Source organism: Erythrolamprus reginae, chromosome 1, assembly GCF_031021105.1.
Source record: "Erythrolamprus reginae isolate rEryReg1 chromosome 1, rEryReg1.hap1, whole genome shotgun sequence".
NCBI lineage: Eukaryota > Metazoa > Chordata > Lepidosauria > Squamata > Dipsadidae > Erythrolamprus > Erythrolamprus reginae.
In genome coordinates, this window is record NC_091950.1 from 251,576,430 (window position 1) to 251,599,559 (window position 23,130).

The window sequence follows — 23,130 nt, forward strand, 5'->3', positions numbered from 1 at the left end:
CAGAAGTTGGGAAACATGCCATTTCTGGCCTCCAGAGGACTTCCGGGGGCGGGGGAAGCTGTTTTCACCCTCCGCAGGCATTGAATTATGGGTGTGGGCACTCACGCATGTGGGATAGCGCACACACAAGCTCATTCGGCACCCAAGGGGAAAAAAATAGCCCATGGACAGTGGCCAATACATGCCATTGGCCAAGCACCCAAAATTCGTTCATGTAACCATGGGGATGCTGCAGCGGTTGCAAGAAAAACCAATTGTACGTCACTTTTTTTCAGTGCTGTTGAAACTTGAAATGGTCACTAAACAAATGGTTGTAAGTCAAGGACTAACAGTAGATATCACTGAAAACCAAATGCAAAACACGTCTGTCCTTTTTTCAAGTAGGATAATTGTAATCCTGTGACCATGGATGAACCTTCACTTTATAGCCTATAGCAGTGATGGTGAATCTTTTTTTTCCTTGGGTGCCGAAAGCGTGCGTGTGTGTGTTATTGCATGCACATGCATGCCCACACCCATAATTCAATGCTCCCCACATGCCTCACCCCATGTGCCCACGACCCCCCGCTGCCCCCTTCCTATATATGACCAGCCTGCTGCCCTGTTTCCTGACTTCTGGTGGGCCCGATAAGTCTATTTTTTGCCCTCCTTAGGCTCCAGAATCTTTCTTGGACTCTGGGGAGAGCAGAAATGTCCTCCCCTGCCACTCCGGAGGCTGAAAACACCCTACCAGAGCCTCTGCAGGAGCCAGAAATAAGCTGTCCGGCATGTATGTCCACACTGGAGCTAGGGCAGCTGCTTGTATGCCAGTAGATATGGCTCTGCGTGCCACCTGTGACATGTGTTCCATAGGTTTGCCATCACAGGCATGTAGCATGCAAAGAGAAGCTTGAATGGTTTGAACCATGAGTAGAGTTTTTTTAATGTTGAATCCTCATAGTATGGCCTTTGACTTATTTTCTTCTCCAAGCATTTATATTATGTGCATCCACAATACAGTAAGGAATAGTGGGCTCTTTTCAGAAAAAAATACAGGAGTGCTATGCGTCCATGCAAGGACGATAAGAGGGGCAATATAAAATCTTGCATTCTAGCCAGCATAATGATCTGCATTTAGTTACTATTTAGTCTGTTCATTTAGCTAACTATAATACTGTATATATAATATATTAATTTTCTATTCTAAAGCAACCAATGGACATCAGTCTACCCCCTGAGGACCAGGACTCATCTGGAGATGACGATGATTCATTTTCTGGTTTATCATCGGGCGCAGGTAGGCTTATTTCTCTGTTCTTCTTTTGAAAATAAAACTCTTGCCTAAGTGTTAACACAGGGAATTAACATTTGTTGCCAGGAGAGCAATCATGATTACCGCTTCAGAAAATTTGAAAAGGGGATTAAACAAATTCATATGGGCTAAGGCTTCCTTCCAGTTGCTGGATTTCTCTATGGTTGTATGCTACCTTATAATAAATCAAGAGTTGTACAGCCCGAGGCCACGCTTGCTCCTGACTCATCATAAAGTATGCATCGCCTAGAAATCCCCATAGACGCTCTCTCTGGCTGTATTTTTAAAATGTGATATAAAGGGAAGACTATTAAGTAGAAGGTTGAAGGAAATCTAAATATAAAAACTGTTATTTATGTGCTATATGAAATCAGATTGAGGTTTAGTACGGACCACAGCTCAGAAAAGGTGATAAAACCTCTGTCCTTTTAGAGCAAAGTTTACTAACCCTTCTGGGTTGGCGGCCCAGACCAGGAGGGAGGGGAAAGAGGGGATGATTGTGTATGTGTGTGTGTGTGAACAGTGATGGCCTGCTACCGGAACGGTAAAATGCTACGTTCCGATAGCGATTTTCAGGATGTGTGCGCAGTTGCACACCCCCAATGCACGCATACGCGCCCCCATACAAAATTTCACTTCTGTGCGTGTGCAGAAAGTGCACGCTTGAGCAAGATTTCAGTGATTTTTGCCAATTTTTTGCTTCTCCCGGAGTGAAATCACCGAAATCTTCTGCCAAACCAAAATCACCGAAATCTTCTGCCAAACCAAAATCACCGGAATCTCGCTTGCTTGAGCATCTTCACATTAAATTTTGCTTGCTGTGCACATGCAGAAGCAAAATCTCATACCGACGGGTGCACACACACTCGCGGAGGGTGCACCGGTAGCGGTAAAGGTGGCAGGCCTTCGCTGGAGGGGAAGCTCATGTGCACGAGTGTGCGCGCACATGAGCACACACAGCATTTGCAGCGACGCGAGCATGAGTTGGGCCACGTGCACCCACTGGCCATTACACTACTGGGCCGTGGAGCACAGGTTGGGGACCCCTGTTTTAGAGGGCAAAGGGAATTGCATTAAACAAGAGGGGGAAGAGCTCGGCCAAGGCAGTGGTCAGATAAAAGGGACTTCAGCCTGGGCTGAGAAACCAATTTGAGAAAACGTCTGAGACTCCCTAGTTCACACAAAGATAAAATGAGGGAAAGGGAAGAGCGCATTCAGACTCACAAGATTCTGCTACTATAACTCTTAAAGTAAAAGTAGCGCTGACCAACATGGCACGTGTTTCTTAGTCTGTAGAGTCCACACATGAAGGTGATATTCCTTAAAATGGAACTCCCTAGGAAGTAGAGGATGATAGACCAAGGACTATCATCATCATATTCTTTTTGTAAGCGGCCAATGCAACACAAAAGGGTGGGCTAGGTAGGCTTTATTTAATCTGACTAGTCTAATTTTAGCAAATAAATGTTGCAAAGGCTTGGGACATCTTAAAAGGAGAACAGAAGTGTTTTTGCAGCATTGGTAAGGAATATTATGATGACATCAGGTGGGATTATTAAAAATGGGGTGGAATTCTTTAGACTATTTGGCCAAGGTGTCACTGTAGCATTTTACTTTACCTTCAAATGCTGATTAAAATTAATTTTGATGTTAGGTTCTCTGGTGGAGGATGAAGTGATTGTCTCCAATGTTCCATTACAAGGAAGCACAAATACTTCTCTGGTGACCGACGTTTCTACCAGCTTGAGAGATATTCAAACAGATGTCCAAGTAACAGATAGCCCTGCAGAAGATTATTCAACGGTACCTATCTCTACAGCAAGCAGACCTGGGTTTCCAGATATTGCTCTCGTATCTAAGGAGCCACCAGTAACTCTCGAGGACTTTGACTCAGTTATGGAGCAAGACACAACAAAACCTGCTGTGTTGACAACAAGCGCCCCAGTAGCGCATCGCGTTTCCACAGCCAGAATTACGACTTCTCGTGCTGCTAGCACAGCCAAATTTATTGATATTCATGACCTATCTAATATCGACGAAACAGACTCGTTTGGCATTGTAAAAGAAAGTGAGAAAAATTTGAATAGTGTCCTACCTACTATAGTGCCGTCTACTCCGCTAATGGATAACTCTCCTCTATCTGAAAATGATACCTTGCAAGAATATGGTTCTGGTGATCAGGTAAGAATAAGATGAATTATTGACTTCAGTATGCAAGTGCTTTGGAATACTTTTACTTGTACTTTTGTCACTTCTTAGTTATCAATTGCAGCTGATAACGTATTACAATTTAATTGTTTTAGATGTAGCCTTTAAAACATGTGACAAAGTGCTGGGTCCCTTGGGATACATGGGTCCGTATTTAAAATAAATGGGTGCTTTGAAACATAACATAATTTATGTCACTTTCTTCTAAACAGGGCGATTTTATATTTTCAACACATGACGAAAATCAAATGAATGTAAAGGACGTTGAAACAGAAAATCGGAAGGCTACTGGAGAAGCCAAGGATGCAAAATCTGAAGGATTAATGGACAGGAAAGAAGTCCTAGGGGGTAGGTCTGTGTTTGTTTTGGGGTGCGTTAGGACTGTACAGTACTTCAGATTTAGTTCCAAAAATATATTTGGAGCAGTGCATGGAGATATAAGTATCCCACCTGTCTACAATTCTTTAAAGCTGTTGTTTTTCCAGGGTCAGGCAATTGTCCCTAGAAGCCCCTCAAACCTGCTACATAACCTGGGAGAAGACACCAATGTTTTAAAGATCTGTAAATCTACTCCGGTGGGCTTAATTTTTTTTAGTAAGGGGTTCTCTTGCTGGGTAGGCATGGCCATGGTGGGTATGGCCTAGTCAACCTCCTGTACCACAGCGGTGTGTGTGTGTGTGTGTGTGTGTGTGTGTTTGCCCTTCCTGGGCTTCAGAGGCTTTGAGCCTCTGGGAGGTTGAAAATGGGGTCTCGAGGCCGGAAATGAGTCTTCGGAGAAGGGCGGCATATAAATCCAATCCAATACAAACAAACAAACAAATAAATAAATAAATAAGGCAGGCCTATTTTTCACCCTCTCCAAGCCTCCATGCATGACCTGAACTTCACTGCATTAAAAACATACAAACTTACGTATGTTCAATACATTAATTTACATCTACATCTGAATAACCAACACTGTTTTATGTATAATATTAATGGTTTTATATTGGTGTGTATAATGGGCATTACTTCTGACAGAATGTGACAGTTACTGCAGGGCATTGCAACAGAGTTTAAAGATGCTCACAACTAGTTGGTCTTGGTCATGGATTTTTAAAGCCAAAATCTAGAATCAAATAGTTGAATGGCTCAGATAAAAGTGTGTTTAAAACGAAATCACACAACTTTATGCAACTAGATTATTTGTAGAGTCAATTAATTAAAATGTAACTCTGTTGTGTGTGTGCTTTTCTTTTCCCTCCCTTCCCTTCCCCTCCCTTCCCTTCCCTTCCCTGCAATGAAGAGGGACCCAATAATCATTTCTTTCTGCCCTTTATTTTGATACCTTTATTCTGCCCCTTTCCTCAGAGAACTATGAATTTCCTTCATACCGCTAAATTTGTTCTATTGTGCCCCATAGTCTCAAAATTTCTTTTAGCAATTACTTCTGTGAATGTGTCAAGCATTTTGAAATAATGACATTTTGCATTAGATTTTTCTGGTGTTTTTAGGTGGTTAGCATCCTTGATACTTCAAAAGAGGATTGTGGGTCTGATATGAACTTTCTCATAACAATATGTTTATACCTTCTCTAATACCTGCAGCAGGGCAAATCATGAACCAAAGAAGTCAGCTGAGGCAGCGAAACTAGTAACTGCTGAAGCAAATGTTCATATGCTAAGGATCCTAGAATTATTTTAAAAATCGTAAAGATTGAAAATCATAAAGAGAGGTTGCTTCTGAGGATATGAAAAAAAGATGGCTGTTTAGATTGCTTTATCTGTTCAAATTTAGTATTTATTTATTTATTTATTTATTTATTTATTTATTTATTTAATTTGTATGCCGCCCCTCTCAGCAGACTCGGGGCGGCTCACAGCAACAGAAAACAATATATAATACAAATTCAATAATTAGAAAGCTAAAAACCCATAATTTTAAAAAAAAACATGCACACAACATACCATACATAAACAGTATAGGCCTGGGGAAGTTATCTCAGTTCCCCCATGCCTGACGGCAGAGGTGGGTTTTAAGGAGTTTACGAAAGGCAAGGAGGGTGGGGGCAGTTCTAATCTCAGGGGGGAGCTGGTTCCAGAGGGTCGGGGCTGCCACAGAGAAGACTCTTCCCTGGGACCCACCAAACGACATTGTTTAGTCAACGGGACCCAGAGAAGGCCAACTCTGTGGGACCTAATCGGTCGCTGGGATTTGTGCGGCAGAAGGCGGTCCCGAAGATATTCTGGTCCGATGCCATGAAGGGCTTTATAGGTCAAAAACAACACTTTGAATTGTGACCGGAAATATAAATGGAATTTACAAAGCAGTAATCTCCCTCGGAGTTTAGGACAACTTCTCTTTCCATTTTGATTCTAGCTTGAAAATGTAAATGTTATCCTTTTCTTTTTCACACAGGAGTCATTGCTGGTGGACTCGTAGGCTTACTATTTGCTGGATTCCTAGTTGCATTCATGCTATACAGAATGAAGAAAAAAGATGAAGGAAGTTATTCATTGGATGAGCCAAAGCAATCGAATGGAGGTTATCAAAAACCACACAAGCAAGAAGAATTCTATGCATGAGCACGCAAAGCGAAAACTAAAGACCTTTTTCTTATTCCGCGACATCATGAGTTCTCGCTGCATTTTAAAAGGGGGGAAAACTAAAAGCCATAAGACTGAATCTAAGGCTCTGCCTCCTTGCCACTGGGAACTATAATTTCTCCAAAGTCAATCGGGATTAATAAAAACCTTACCTGCTTTCTTGCACAAAAGATTACCTGTAAAGTGGGACTTCCTATCCTGTCTAAAGACTCCTAGGGGAAGATAAGGAATCAGCTGTATATATATATATATATATATATAGTCTTGATGTCTTACGAATGCACCGAGGAATTCTTATGGTACAATATGTGTGTTGTCAGAGATTAACCATCCTTCCCCCCCCCCCCGCCCCAAGCAAAATTGGTTAGCTATATTTTAGGAAATACAGTAATCTCTTTAAAGACAACCGGTGTGGCTTCCGGCAGTTCTTTACCCCTTTTCAGCCATTAATGCTAAGTCCCTGAATAAATAAGTGAATAGCATTGGGAAGTCCACCTGAAAAGTTACAGATCTGACCAGAGAGGTGGAGTTCTCTAACAGAAGTATGATTCCACTAGAGCTCAGTGGGAGAAATGGTGTATTACCGATGCTTCAAATTCTGAAGCCACACCTTAGGGAAGTAGATATTTAAGACGTTCACCCCTTTTCCTCCTCTTTTGATCTCACTGCAATATCTCTGCTGCTCGCTGCACAAACCCCCTCCCCACACCAGTCCTAGCATCGGGACCAGTACTGTTTCTCTACCTCTTCTGCACTGAGTTTTTGATAATGGCTACTCAACACTGCCGCCTTGAAACTTCTCTCGCATAGTACTAGAAAGCCGGGTGTGGCCTCCAACTTACAGGACAAAGCATGCCAAGGCTAATGAGGATTCCTGTTTCTGCCAAATCCCAGGGACTAGAATCCTATTAGATTGGTGTTTGCAGTAGGAATTCAGGGAGCACACCTTTCTGGCATGCAGGACCTAGGGGAATATGTACTTGGGTGATGACTTTTATCTCGGTCCAGCCGAGAACGTTAAGAGATTTTGAAGTTCAAAGATCTTCAGAAATTATTCTGTATAGAAGAGGGAGGTAAGAATGGATTGTGTGCCTTCATCACCGCTGTGGTGCCCCAAATTTAATGGGGGGGGGGAGGGGTATTTCATGGTTCGGGTTTGTATCACTGGGACCAAATCAATGAATGTTGGCACTCCTGAACCAGTATTTAAACGTGTTCACCGTGTTTGGAAAAGATTATGATCTCTACTAGCAGGCAAATTTCTGTTCAGAATAAAGAAGCATAGACATGTTATTTCCGTAATGCACAGGAGAAGGATATGGATGTGAATAATCTATACCGCAATGTTTTGTAGAGGTTTGGGGTTTATAAGAAAACACTTGCATCCAATTTAGGCTTCTTTGTTTCATTGTTTTGTTTTTGTTTTTTGTTTGCAATATATTTTTCTGCTTCTAGCAAAGTTTAGCAAAAAGAATGGGGCTACCCTAGTGTGAGGAAATATGGAATGCTAAGCTGGAGTAAATGTTTCAAAAGGAGCATAATTTTTGAGTTGCTGCCCCCATGGCACAGTTGGTGCCTTTCTTTTCTCTTCCTGTTGGGAAGACCCTTAATAGGTTACAACTTACAAGCTTCAGTGAGTGAAAACAGGCTGTCAGCTTCTTACAGTACCAAGAAACTATATGGTGAAGTTTTAACTGACGTGTCCTTTTTATGTATGGAAAATATGATCATTGACTTTCTCAAGACATAGGAAACGCTTCTCTTTTTCAAGCAAAGAATAAAACTCGTGTGGTTTTTGTTTTTTTCAAATGGTCAAGCTTGGAAATAGAATCTTGAAACTAAAAAGTACAATCAATGGCTGATTTTTGTTTTGTTTTGTATTCCACAACCATAAACATGCAATAAAAAGGCAGTCGGTCAAAACAAGTTTGTCTCGTGTCATTTACCTGAAAAATGCTTTTCTACTCATTTTGAGGGGGGTTTTCCTCACATGTTTTGAATTGCAAAGTTATTTGGGGAAAGGAGGGGGCTTAGAATATAAGGAACTTTGTGCTTGCTTGTTCCTGATTTGCTTGGTTGACTGAAATGCATCTAAAAATGTGCATGCTCCTATTTAATAGGAAAAGCAATGACTTCCTCCTAGTGATTGCGAGCCTATGGCACACCTGCCACAGGTGGCACACAGAACCATATTGGAGGGCACGTGAGGTGTTGCCGTATGTCAGCTCCAGTGCGTATACCTGTGCTAGCCAGCTAATTTTTGGCCTTGGGGAAGACCATTTCACCCTCCGGAGGTTTTAGGGAATCTTCCCTGAAGCCCCAGAGTGCGAAAAATTTGCCCAACGGAATTTGTCCAAAGACGGGCTACAAGAATGGCGGAAGGTCTTAAGCATAAAACGTATCAGGAAAGACTTCATGAACTCAATCTATAGTCTGGAGGACAGAAGGAAAAGGGGCGACATGATCGAAACATTTAAATATGTTAAAGGGTTAAATAAGGTTCAGGAGGGAAGTGTTTATAATAGGAAAGTGAACACAAGAACAAGGGGACACAATCTGACGTTAGTTGGGGGAAAGATCAAAAGCAACGTGAGAAAATATTATTTTACTGAAAGAGTAGTAGATCCTTGGAACAAACTTCCAGCAGATGTGGTTGATAAATCCACAGTAACTGAATTTAAACATGCCTGGGATAAACATATATCCATTGTAAGATAAAATACAGGAAATAGTATTAGGGCAGACTAGATGGACCATGAGGTCTTTTTCTGCCGTCAGTCTTCTATGTTTCTATGTTTCAGAAAAATGGACTTCCAGTTTACCTGTTGTGCTGATTTTTGCACTCCAAGGCTTCAGGAAGTTTCCCTGAACGCTACGGAGTGCGAAAAACAGTATAACAGGCAAGCCGGAAGTTCATTTTTTCCAAACTTCCATTGTTTGCCTGTTTGGCTGTTTTTTCACTGTCCCAGGCTTTAGTGAGGCCTGTGCACATGCTCAGGGATGGAGGGAATTGTGCACATGTGCAGAGGGCAGTGCAGGGGTTGCACATGGGGGAGGGCACCCTTTTGGCACACCAACCAAAAAAAGGTTCACTATCACTGTCTTAGGCTATCTCGAGATGGATTAAGAAATGGTTAGAATGATTTGAAAAATGCAATCTGAGCATTAAGAAGCAAGTTTCCTTTCCAAAAGGTTCTACTGTACTGAAGAAGCTTCTTGAACGAGAAATGAAACATTTTCAAAAGAAAATAAATAAACCAAGAAAGTTCTCAGTTGCCTTTTGGAAAAGCATCTTTGGGAATACCATCCCCTGGATGATGGAGGAGCTCCAGAGATGTAAAGGGCAGAATATTATTATTATTATTATTATTATTATTATTATTATTATTATTATTATTATTAATTAGATTTGTATGCCGCCCCTCTCCAAAGACTCGGGGCGGCTCAAAACAATAAAAATCCAATATTTAAAAGAATTTAAACCCCTTCATATAAAAAGCAATCATACATCTCACACAAACTATGCATTAAACGGAACTGTCCAGGGGAATCAATTTCCCCGAAATGAGCGCATACCTATCCTACCTTAGTCATTTATTTATTTATTTATTTATTCAATTTTTATGCCGCCCTTCTCCTTAGACTCAGGGCGGCTTACAACACGTTAGCAATAGCACTTTTTAACAAAGCCAGCATATTGCCCCCACAATCCGGGTCCTCATACTCTGAAATCAGCTCCCTGTTAAAGACAGACAATTTGCAGAGACTTATTGCTAGTGTGATGGAAGCTGTGAAGATCTACTATGAGGGAGACTTGCTGATCGGTTCAAATGTTTCTAAGGGATGGTATGAACTTTAGGAATGAAGACCTGTGTAAAAACAGCTGCTCTTCTTCCCTGGGAAAACTTTGCTCTAGGAGCTTTGTAATTACTAACTTTATAGACGGGGGTGGTGGTGTTGTGTGGTGGTGAGTAACAAACACAATTCTATATTGCCGCACAGCAGGACAAGCCTGGTAGCATTCTTCTCTAGAGGTGGTCTGATTGTCCATTTCTACTCTGAAATTATCTTTTAAGTATTTGATGAGAATTTGAAGCGATATAACTCAACTGTATGGGGCAATTTTTTATTTTTATTTTAAAAGAGACCTGGAATCTTTTCATATGAAGATTTTGTTTAGGGTATATGTTTGCATGCAATTTTCCCACCTCAAATTACTGGGCTTTTTTGTGAAGTTTTCAGATATACCGTATATATATATTGCTTGCCAAAAACTTATGAAATAACTACAGATTATTCCAGATGTTTTACTCTACCTTTTCACAGCAATATCATAACGTTTTCCCCTCCAATTCTTACCCAACATTTGTTCACTCACTCATTTAGACCCATACAGGAGCAATGCATTAATAATACTGTGATCATAGTTCCCTCTAAGCTGAGCAGTGAGCAATCGCTCACTTAAAAATCATCATCAACTCAGAGTTTTCCAAACCTGCCTAGAAGCCGAGAGGGAAAGAGTGAGAGGGAAGGAGAGAGAGAGGAAGAGAGGAAGAGAGAGAAACAGATAGAAAAAAGAGAGGAAGGAAAAGAGAAAGAAAAAGAATGGGAGTGAGGAAGAGAGAAAGAAAATCAAAATCTAGTTTGAAACTAGCTCAACTATTTAAGTGGCATTTTGATATTGATAGAGTTGCCCTATTATGAGCTCACTGTTATAGACACACAGTACAGTATTTTATTTTGAAATCTCTGAGGCAAAACAGGGTGGGTTTTTTATTTGTTTGTTTGTTTGTTTGTTTGTTTATTTATTATTTCTGTGCCGCCCAGTCCCGAAGGGACTGCCGCTCAGACACTATACTTTTCCGTCCACCCCAAAAAAAAATTAGAGGGAACACTGCCTGTGATTATTATTTATTGTCATCCTGTACTTAGAGCTGACTGTCACAATTCACAGTAAAATGTGCACAGCTAACGCCAGGAAAAAAAATAGGGGACATAAGATTTAGATATTCAGAAGTTGCAAAATCCATCTATTCTTTTTATTCTATCTTGGCACTTATTGGTTTACTAAGTTGCACAATTTAAGAAGCATCTGTGGGGTCCCCCCCCCACAAATGTCGCATGTTAATCACAGCTTTGAAAATGAGTATGGGAAAATGGTACCCAATCTACAATGTTGATCATCATCAACTTTAGAATTAGCTTTCTGAATTAGGTGGTGTGTTTTTTTCCCCATCCTTTTACACACATATACCTTTGTTGTTGTGGTCTGTTTGCTATAGTAACCATTCCCAGCCAAAGGCTAAAACTTGCTATCGTGTAAATATCTGAGATGTTTACTGATCTTCCAAAATGGAAATAGGAAACCTGATGCCTTCCAGTTGTTTTGGACAGCACTTCTTATCAGATCTGTGTAAGTCATAGTCCAAAACATTTGGACACCATAACACCTGAGTTAGGTATTTTTTCTAACTCGTTTTTTCTAATGTCATTTCTTAATGATGAATTATGCTGCAAAACTGGGTTTACAGAATAAACCTAGAGAAATGCTGGACAAGGCTGCGTGTGTGTTCATCTTCTGTGTCCGTTATGGAGAGAGCCAAGAAGCCAAACATTAACACAGCTTGTTTCTCACTTGATTCGGTAATATAATTTTTTTCAGATGTGCTTATTACATGAGATAAAACAATGACAATGTGTGTATTTGCCCTAGAAAATGGCTCCATGGGATCCCTGCAGTTGAAATGCCAAAAACCAAAAAACCCCAAACCCTCAGAGAAGAAAGCTTGCTTATTTCTAGTTCCTAAGTAGGCATTGACAAAAAAGGGGATGACTAATGAGAAATGATTTTATTTATTTATTTATTTATTGGATTTGTATGCCGCCCTTCTCCGGAGACTCGGGGCGGCTAACACCAATAATAAGACAGCATACAATAATAATCCAATAATAAAAACGATTAAAAACTCATTAATATAAAAACCAAACATACATACAGACATACCATGCATAAAATTGTAAAGGCCTAGGGGGAAAGAGTATCTCAATTCCCCCGTGCCTGGCGGCAGAGGTGGGTTTTAAGGAGCTTACGAAAGGCAAGGAGGGTGGGGGCAATTCTAATCTCTGGGGGGAGTTGGTTCCAGAGGGCCGGGGCCGCCACAGAGAAGGCTCTTCCCCTGGGTCCCGCCAAGCGGCATTGTTTAGTTGACGGGACCCGGAGAAGGCCCACTCTGTGGGACCTAACTGGTCGCTGGGATTCATGCAGCAGAAGGCGGTCCCTGAGATAATCTGGTCCGGTGCCATGAAGGGCTTACAGGTAATAACCAACACTTTGAATTGTGACCGGAAACTGATCGGCAACCAATGCAGACTGCGGAGTGTTGGTGTAACATGGGCATATTTGGGAAAGCCCATGATTGCTCTCGCAGCTGCATTCTGCACGATCTGAAGTTTCCGAACACTTTTCAAAGGTAGCCCCATGGGATAGTTCTCCTGGGTTGACTTCATTGCAACCACTGATCATAGCAACAACTGCCGCTCTGAGTCTCCAGAGAGGGTGGCATACAAATCTAATTAATAATAATAATAATAACAACTGCATTGTGTTGCAACTGCATTGTAAAAATAATACCCTTACAGTTTTGGAAGGGCTTCCTTGATGCTATTCTCAAGCAGCTGGCCCAAGTTCTGCATGGATTGGGTTCCAATATTTGAAGGGCTGCCACAGCGAGGAGGGGATCAAGCTATTTTCCAAAGCACATGAAGGCCAGACAAGGAATAACGGATGGAAACTGACCAAGGAGAGATTCAACCTGGAAATAAGGAGGAACTTTCTGACAGTGAGAACGATCAACCAGTGGAACAGCTTGCCTTCAGAAGTTGTGGGAGCTTCAACACTTGAGACTTTCAAGAAGAGACTGGACAGACCTTTGTCGGAAATGGTGTAGGGTCTCCTGCATAAGTGCAGGGGTTTGGACAAGATGGCCTACAAGGTCCCTTCCAACTATGTTAATCTGTTCATCTGATTGCCCTTGTTCCCATCCTTGCATTGCTAATGGGTTTTGCCCTGGATCCTCCAAGACAATTTGTTTCTACATGTATAGTAGCCAAAATTGGAACTTTTGTAGCTTCCATCGCAAAGCTTTTAATTATGGTATTTCATTTTTCCTAAACTAAGAAAATGGAGCAAGGTCTACCAGGTAATACTTATTGTTCCTCTTTGCTAAAGATTTTTAAATGAGTTAATGTTGAAAGCATGTTTGTACTGTACATTTGGGAAAGCACACATGTATACACTGAACCAGTGCCGGTTAGTTAATCGTGAGGTGTTAATATTTATTATTATTATTATTATTATTATTATTATTATTATTATTATTATTATTTATTAGATTTATATGCCGCCCCTCTCCGGAGACTCAGAGCGGCTTACAACAACAATACATAGTACAAATCTAATGGTTAAAAAGGACAGTTTAAAACCCTTATTATAAAAACAATCATGCATCCCAGACAAACCATATATAAATTGAAACGGCCAGGGTGAATCAATTCCCCCATGGCTGACAGCAGTGGTGGGGTTTTAGGCGTTTGCGAAAGGCATGAAGGGTGGGGGAAATTCTGATCTCCGGAGGGAGTTGGTTCCAGAGGGTCGGGGCCGCCACAGAGAAGGTTCTTCCCCGGGCCCCACCAGACGACATTGTTTTATCGACGGGACCCGGAGAAGGCCAACTCTGTGGGACCTAATCGGTCGCTGGGATTTGTGTGGCAGAAGGCGGTCCCGGAGATATTCTTGTCCGATGCCATGAAGGGCTTTATAGGTCATAACCAACACTTTGAATTGTGACCGAAAACTGATCGGCAACCAATGCAAACTGCGGAGTGTTGGTGTGACATGGGCATACCTAGGGAAGCCCATGATTCCACTCGCAGTTGCATTCTGCACGATCTGTAGTTTCCGAACACTCTTCAGAGGTAGCCCCATATAGAGAGCATTACAGTAGTTGAACCTTGAGGTGATGAGGGCATGAGTGACTATGAGCAATGAGTCCCGGTCCAGATAGGGCCACAACTGGTGCACCAGGCGAACCTGGGCAAATTCCCCCCTCGCCACATCCGAAAGATGGTTCTCTAATGTTAGCTATGGATCGAGGAGGACGCCCAAGTTGCGAACCCTCTCTGAGGGGGTCAGTAATTCCCCCCCCCAGGGTAATGGACGGAGAGATAGAATTGTCCTTGGGAGGCAAAACCCACAGCCACTCCATCTTATCAGGGTTGAGTTTGAGTCTGTTGACACCCATCCAGACCCTAACAGCCTCCAGGCACCGGCACATCACTTCCATTGCTTCGTTGATTTGACATATCCACAACAACATATCCCAAATCAGGGTTGTTGAGGGGTTCTTTGGGTTTATTATCAGGTTTCTGAGTAAGCCTGGGCTGTTGGAAATTATTTTGTTTGTTTGTTTAGAGAGAGAATATTGTATGTGGAAATAGGCAGGTGAAAGGAAAGCTACTTTGCTTTTTTCATGCTCTGCAAGAAATTAAACACCTCTCTGCTTTCTTCCTCACCACAGACTGATGGGTTAAGGTAAGGAAGGGTGGCTGGTCTAGTGACTCAATGAATTAGGTTGCTATGCTGATATCTGAACTTGAATCTCCTTAATCTGTCTGGTCCTTGGCTTGGCATAATGTACAATATTTTCCCCTCTTCTAACTAAGTAAAATAAGAGTTAATAAACATGTCACATAATCCCTTGAGCCAATGAGATGAACTGCTTGAAAAAAAGATTTTTTATAAATTTACCTACTTTTGTTTTTAGATTAAAAAAATAACCATCACCACCAAAGAGTTCATTTGATAAAATTCCATTGGAGTTTAGCAGTGGGATGAAGGAGGTATTTCAGTAACTGGAGAAAGGGGTGTAATCTCCCAAAAAAGGCACAGGGGAAAGACAAACAGGAAATATGAACTGAAATGAAAGCAATGTGGAATTTCTATTGAAAGGACCCAGAGTCACTTGTATTAGTTTCTTAGACGTCAAAGCTCTGCCCGTGGAATTCCCTACTGGGATTCCCCACCTCCTTTCCAGCCTCCAGATCAGCCGAAAACGCTGCCGCCGATCACAAAAACGGTGCTTCGCCGAGCGCCGCCACCCGGCTGTAAACTTCTGAAACAGCCGGGCGCTTTTCAGCGGCCTCTGGAACCCGAACCCAAACCCAAACTTCCAGGTTCGGCGTTCAGGAGAACGCTGAGAAGCCCCCCGGCTGTTTCAGAAGGTGAACCCGAACCCGAAAAGTTTGGGTTTGGGTTCAGGAGAATGCCGAGAAGCCCCCCGGCTGTTTTAAAAGGTGACAGCCGGGTGGCGGCGCCCAGCGGAGCGCCATTTTGCAGTCTGCGGTGGGTTCGTAAGCCAAAAAAAAGTTCGTAAGAAGAGGAAAAAAATTTCTGAACCCTGGGTTCGTATCACGAGGGGTTCGTATCACGAGGGGTTCGTATTGCAAGGGGTTCATATCACGAGGTACCACTGTATTTGCATAATCAAAGCTCTCCATCAAATAACAACCAAAAGAGGTAAAAATATATGCTTATGGCTAAAACAATGCCTAAAGAAATTCAATCCATTTCCAGACTATACAATGTACAGTGTGCAGCAGAAGTCAAACAGATGCGTACCTGACCATAACTGTAGAAGCCCATCACTGGCAGGAGCAACAGCAGACCGTTCCTCGTGGATCCCATCAGCTAGGAATAATCAGGCTGATGGGACCCACAGAATGCCTTTTCTGCCCGCACAACCGGTAGTGAGAGGTTCTTGTTTGCTTTTTTTTAAAAAGGATGGGGCTGCCATTTAGTTAGACAAACAATATTGCCCGACGAAACCTGGAGTCCTCAACATTGTCGTTTTCTAGCAGGTTACAGTGACCTCTGTTCTCTCATTCATAGCAGCTGCCAGAGACTCAGCACCTCTGGCACAGTTTTCCTTTTTGAACCCTGGTAAAACGTTGATCCTGGCCACAATGCTTATGGGAAAGACTTTGGGGTTTCAACACAGATCCTGAAGAATTATGGAGAACTTTCCTGCATGAGAAAACAATCAGTGGAAACACTTGCTGCCAGAAGCTGTGGGTGCTCCATCACTTGAGATTTTTTAACATTTGTCTGGAATGATGTCCGGCTTGGGTGCCAAAAGGATGCACACATGGGCAATAGCATCCGCGCGCATGCAATGCCCTGTGCATGCATATAACAACCCCCCCCTGTACTGCCCTCCCATGTGCATGCACATAAAGCCTCTGGATTTTCAGTAGGCCTGTTGGGCTGTTTTTCACTCTCCCCAGGGTTCAGAAAAGCCCAGGGATTGGCGAAAAATGGCCCAATGGCCCATCCCAATGGGATGTTTGGAAACAAAATGAAGTGGAGCTACCCTACTTTGGAGAGGGGCAACATACAAATCTAATTATTATTATTATTATTATTATTATTATTATTATTATTATTAATAATAATAATAATAATAATAATAATAATAATAATAATTTTTTAGGCCATTAGAACAAATGCTGTCAAAGCCAGAATTGAAAAATCAACAGACGATCCAAAGTGCAGACTCTGTAAAGAAACAGATGAAGCAATCGATCACATACTCAGCTGCTGCAAAAAGATCGCACAGACTGACTACAAGCATAGACATGATGCTGTGGCACAGATGATCCTCTGGAACTTGTGCCGGAACTACCATTTACCAGTGGCAAAGAACTGGTGGGATCATAAGCCCGAAAAAGTGGTCGAAAATTAGCAAGCAAAACAACTGAGGGACTTCGGACTTCAGACTGAACGAATTCTGAAGCATAACACACCAGACATCCTGATTGTGGAGAAAAAGAAAGTATGGATCATCGACATCGCAATCCCAGGGGACAGCAGAATTGAGGAGAAGCAGCTAGAGAAATTAGTGAAATACGAAGATCTAAAAATCGAGCTGCAACAACTCTGGCATAAGCCAGTGAAAGTGGTCCAAGTGGTACTTGGCACGCTAGACGGAGTACCAAAGGATCTCAGCGGACATTTGAAAACCATCAGAATTGACAAAATCTCCATCTGTCAATTGCAAAAGGCCGCTTTACTGGGATCAGCAAACATAATTCGCCGCTACATCACTCAGTCCTAGGTGCTTGGAAAGTGCCCGACCGGTGATGAAATACGAAATCCAGCATAGTGATCTCGTTTGTTGAGTTGTATTGACATAATAATAATAATAATAATAATAATAATAATAATAATAATAATAATAATAATAATAGTAATAGTAATAGTAATAGTAATAGTAATAGTAATAGTAATAGTAATAGTAATAGTAATAGTAATAGTAATAATAATACTGTACTTACCTTCAGATAGTTGCAACCAGACCTCTCATAACTCGGCCCATTTCTTCTGGTGCCGGCAAGGCTTTGCTGAAGGCCTCTGTAGCCAATAGCAGAGCTCCAGATCAATCTGGAAAGCCTTGCCGGCTGCAGAAGAAATGGGCCGAGATGTGAGGTGCCTGGCTGCAGCTATCCAAAGCCAAAGAAGTGCCTGAAGACCTCTGACAGAGAAAATGAGGCTGAGGGAGAGCACACAAGTGAATTTCCACTTGGCCCGTTTGGCCGTTTTCACCCTGGGGACAGCAAAAGTGGCCAAAAAGAAGGCCTAAATCAGCCAGCACATGCACTCTGGAGCTGACAGGGGGCAACACCTTGCCTGCCCTCAGCTATAACTCCATGTGCCACCTCTGGCACACGTGCCATAGATTCAATAACTGAGCTCCAGATTGATCCAGAGCTCTGTTATTTCTGTCATTTCTTCTGCAGCCTTGCCAGCTGCAGAAGAAATGGGCCGAAGTGTGCGAGGCCTGGTTGCAACTATCTGAAGGTAAGTAGTAGGGAAGTTCCAATGACGGTAAGTAATAGGGCAGCTCCACAGTTTCAGTGAGGCCTGTGTGCATGCGGGGGGGGGAGTGGGGGTTTGTGTGCATGCATGGGGGGAGGACATTGCATTATGAGTGTGGGCACCCCCAATGTAAGCTATCGCCGGACATGCTCCCTTTTGGCACTCAAGCCAAAAAAGGTTCTGCCACTAGAACAGTGTTTCCCAACCTTGGCAACTTGAAGATATTTGGACTTCAACTCCCAGAATTCCCCAGCTAGCGAATGTCCAGATATCTTCAAGTTGTCAAGGTTGGGAAACACTGGACTAGAAGATTTCCAAGGTCCCACCTGATTCTGTTATTCTGAAACAGATACATCTTTTTTGCATAGATGTTTATGAAAGTTGAGAAGAGAGGGGTGGATTTGCACTGTTGAGTTCAAGGAGAAAGTGTGTGTGTGTGTGTGTGTGTGTGTGCGTGTGTGTGTATCCATGGCTGCGCATACATGTGTACGAACATTCTTTCCTCAAACCACTTATTAACATTCAGTCTCTTTTTGTCATCTTACAGGCAAGCACTTGCCTTTAATCTGCCAGGCATTTTGCTCTTTGATGCCTCCTTTCCAAAGGAAGCAGGAGCATGCCTCAGCTGATCCTTCGGTCAAAAGAGAGCTTTGTTTCACTTGTCAGGATTCATATTAGCAAGATGCCCTCTCACCCCCCCTCCCCTCTGACTTGCAAATTAATGAAACATCCGGCTTGTTTCTTTGGGTGTTTAGGTAGATTTGGAACCATTACAAAGCCCAGCCCTTTTGGTCATTAGTTATCTCAGTGCTGGGTTCACCAACATGGTGCCATTGAACACCAAAGGATCAGTATTCTTCTCGTGCCTACTGGGTTTCCTGCCTGTCAGATGTCTAAAAATAATAATAATAATAATAATAATTTAAAGATTATTTCAGTAACAAGAATAAATGGAGTAGCATTCTGCAATGCAAAGAACAATCCTCCAAGGCAGGGGTCCACAACATTTTGGACCTCAGGGACCACTAAATTCATACTTTTAAATTCCATGGACCACTAACATGATCTGCCTAATGACTGGCTGAGTGGGTGTGGCTAGGTGGTCACTCACATCGAGCGGTGCATTACTGACCTCTACTTACCTCTCCCCTCCTAGCTACTCCTTGCCTCCCCACCTGGGCTCTTTAGGCCCCCTCTAGGAAGCAGTTAGAAGATAAGAACATAAGAAGAGCCATGCTGAATATGGCCAAAGCCCATCGAGTCCAGCATTCTGTGTCACGCAGTGGCCCACCAATTGTGCATAGGGATCTTGAGCAGAAAGAGAAGGCAAGACCCTCCCTTTCCCCTGACCCTCAACAAATGGTACTCAAGGGAATCCTGCCTGCCTCAACCAACATAGAGGCGGCACTTGGACATCCGTTTCAATAACCAAGTTGTTGGAGCTAAGTGTCACCTTGAGAGCTGAATTGGCAAAACAGTTGGCTCAGTTCAAATTGGATCTGGCCAAGAAGGAGGCTCAGGAGAAGAACATCACTGAGAACTACGAGCATGGGCTTTCTAAGCAGAGAATGCAAGGCCAGGTGCCCGCACCTGGAGGCTCAGTGGGATGGAATAGTCAGCCAGTTCCAGGCCATGATGCAGTCCCACTGGAACAAGGCCCTCTGGTTCTTTGCCATCATCAGTGCTTCCCTGCATCCTTCGTCCAGAGACTTGCACCAGGAGGTTGAAGCAAACTTGAATATCTGTCCCCCTCCATGCTACACAAAAAGATCCCGAAGGGGGAGACTCCCTGCAGCAACACAAGCGTTCATTGCACCTATCGGTCCCAGGGCCTGTAGTTTGAGCACCCCTGATTCAGTGCAATATAAAAAATGCAAATAATTTTTCTGCAAACCACCAGCATTTTCTCATGGACCACCAGTGATCCATGGACCACGAGTTGATGACCGCTGCTCTAAGATATGTAGGCATTCTTAGAAACAGAAAACATTCTTAGATACAGAAATCTTTATTAGAAACATAGAAACATAGAAGACTGACGGCAGAAAAAGACCTCATGGTCCATCTAGTCTGCCCTTATACTATTTCCTGTATTTTATCTTACAATGGATATATGTTTATCCCAGGCATGTTTAAATTCGGTTACTGTGGATTTACCGACCACATCTGCTGGAAGTTTGTTCCAAGGATCTACTACTCTTTCAGTAAAATAATATTTTCTCATGTTGCCCTTGATCTTTCCCCCAACTAACCTCAGATTGTGTCCCCTTGTTCTTGTGTTCACTTTCCTATTAAAAACACTTCCCTCCTGAACCCTATTTAACCCTTTGACATATTTAAATGTTTCGATCATGTCCCCCCTTTTCCTTCTGTCCTCCAGACTATACAGATTGAGTTCATTAAGTCTTTCCTGATACGTTTTATACTTAAGACCTTCCACCATTCTTGTAGCCCATCTTTGGACCCGTTCAATTTTGTCAATATCTTTTTGTAGGTGAGGTCTCCAGAACTGAACACAGTACTCCAAATGTGGTCTCACCAGCGCTCTGTATAAGGGGATCACAATCTCCCTCTTCCTGCTTGTTATACCTCTAGCTATGCAGCCAAGCAGCCTACCTGCCTTTCCTACCGCCTGACACACACTGCTCACCCATTTTGAGACTGTCAGAAATCACTACCCCTGTTTCAGGAGCGTTTGGTTTATTTTTCCTTGGGTTTTTTTTCCATTCTGTCCCTTATAAACTGACTAGCCCTGGTCATATATGGAGTTTTGAATGGATGGATGGATGAATGCCCAATTATTTGCATTCAAAACTATCCTCTTATCTAGAAAAAGATAACTATGTGAACTTTGAGAGTGCGGTCATACAGGGGCACAAGACTGAGTAAACTGTGATTCCATGACTGATTAGAGCTGTGATGGTGCAGTTGTCAGGATGCAGTATTGCAGGCTAATTCAGCTCACTGCCAGAAAGAAGTTCGATCCTGACTGGCTCAAGGTTGACTCAGCCTTCAATCCTTCTGAGGTTGATAAAATGAGGACCCAGATTGTTGGGGGCAATAGGCTGACTGCTTAGAGAGAGCTGTAAGCACCATTAAGCAGTATATAAGTCTTAAGTGCTATTGCTTAAGTGCATATTATTTATTTACACACACACATACATACTCTCTCATACACACACCACCCTAATACCCCCTTGACATATTGCTTACATTCCTCTCAATGCTACTGCGGAGGAACTCAGCGTACGTTTTCTTATACTTGACTTGCTCCAGGTAAATGGATTTACGTTCTCCAACTTTTACCAAGGAAGGGGTTAGGAGCTAGTATTCGAAGGGATGAGGGGGGGAGAATGGTAGTCTTGAGCATTACAGCTTAGCATCCATAGTTCATCAAAGCCTTCTTCTCTGCAGGACTAGCTTGTTTTCATTGTTTTTATATAAACAGATTTTTCCCAACTCCAATGAGTGCAGACAAGCATGGCAGCAAATGGTTGAGGGCAAAAGCTCATTGATTCACACATAGCACTGAGCAGTGCCACTATATTCACAACATGAGGCTTATCCTAGGGGTTGTATAAACAGAGTTCAAGGGCACTGCACCCCAATCCTTCTGATGTGAGATGTCCTAGATGTGGTTTTGGATACTTCTAGATATGTTGGCGAAGAAAAAAAAATGGATATGAATCAAAAGTTAAGAAAAAAGTTGTGTTATGTTGTTCATAATTAAATTAATGGATTTTTCATTCTGAATATGCCTCCTGATTCACAACATTTATCTCAGAATCTTATTAAAAGGAAGGGAATGTAGCTCAATATAATGGAAGCACTTGATTCACATTGATTACTTCCCAAGAATATGTAATAATATCAAACCACCCATTGACAGCACTGGAGCGAATCAACCCCACCGGTCTTTGTTTATGAAGCTTTATCCCAGAGGTTTGATGGATTTGCGTCTTCACCTTTGAATATAATACACCAGACTTTTGGGATTCCTGACATATATTTATGGAGAGAAAATCTTCATAGGGGAAATCAGTTCATTTGATTCTCAACTATTCTCATGGTTTTAATATGGGGGGGGGGGACTCAGCAAAAACAGAGCGGGTGGGGGAAAGCCTTAGGGGACTAATTATCTCTAGGCAGCAGGTAAGAAAATCTATGGTTATTCAATAAGACAAAGTCTGCAGTTGATCTGATGAAGAAGTAAGAGATAAAAGGAAATATTAATCAGTAATTTAAAAACGCTCTCTGGTACCCTGAAGCAAAAGGTTTATATTTCTCTGTGGTTTTTTCTTTTAAATCTGTCTTTATTAGCACTTGTAGGATTGGAAGCACTCGTGGACTGTACTAGCAGAATCGATAGAGACCCTGTGTCTTGAATATTAACAAGTCCTCTGGGTTGCAATCTGGAGAGGATGCTTCTGTTTTTAATGACCCAGAGGCGTCAGGAGAGGGAATACTGTTGCATCTCTTAGCCATTTGGATCCAGGCCCAGGCCCTTAAGTCCTTGGGCCTTCCATATGCTTCAGAGCCGATGAGGAAGAACATGATTTAGGATGGAAAGAACTGGCCAAGAGATGCACCAGTGGTACATTTTTATGAGACATATTCAAGGTTATTTATACAATGAACAAAAAAATACCCACCACCATCAGATATACTGCAATAGCTACAAAGCCTGGTGGGGTGTTCTGTCGGGCTCTCTGGTAGACTCCTCCCAAAAATTCACAGGTACAAATTTCAGATACACACATTTGAAAATTCAAAACAATGTTCTTTATAATGAACATTCACTTAAACCAAGCCCTCTTTTGGGATAGCAAAGAGCACTCATCTCCAAACAAACTGGTAATTTGTACAAGTGCCTTATCAGTTCTGTGATACTTAGCTTGCAGTGTGAGGCAATTCACAGTCCTTCTTCTTTCACAAAGTGAAACACACTTTGCTCTGGTTTAGTTTCAAAGTGGGGAAAAATCAGCACACAAAAAGTCAAAGTCCGCAAGGCAGACATGAAACACAACAATCAGATAATCCTCCACAATGGCCAAACCCACAGGCTGCCATTAAATAGCAGCCTCACTAATTACCACAGCCCCACCCAAGCACAG

General features: G+C 42.4%; 1 protein-coding gene across 1 annotated transcript in view; it reads left to right on the forward strand.

The window, feature by feature from the left end:
- The window catches only part of SDC1 (syndecan 1), a 45,140-nt gene extending 37,133 nt beyond the window's left edge, over positions 1 to 8,007 (forward strand). The window contains exons 2-5 of the mRNA XM_070732832.1: positions 1,189 to 1,276; positions 2,946 to 3,472; positions 3,712 to 3,847; positions 5,897 to 8,007. Coding sequence (XP_070588933.1) covers positions 1,189 to 1,276; positions 2,946 to 3,472; positions 3,712 to 3,847; positions 5,897 to 6,063 — 918 coding nt within the window. The 3' untranslated portion in view covers positions 6,064 to 8,007. The remainder of the gene's footprint in view (positions 1 to 1,188; positions 1,277 to 2,945; positions 3,473 to 3,711; positions 3,848 to 5,896) is intronic.
- Positions 8,008 to 23,130: the final 15,123 nt, after the last annotated feature.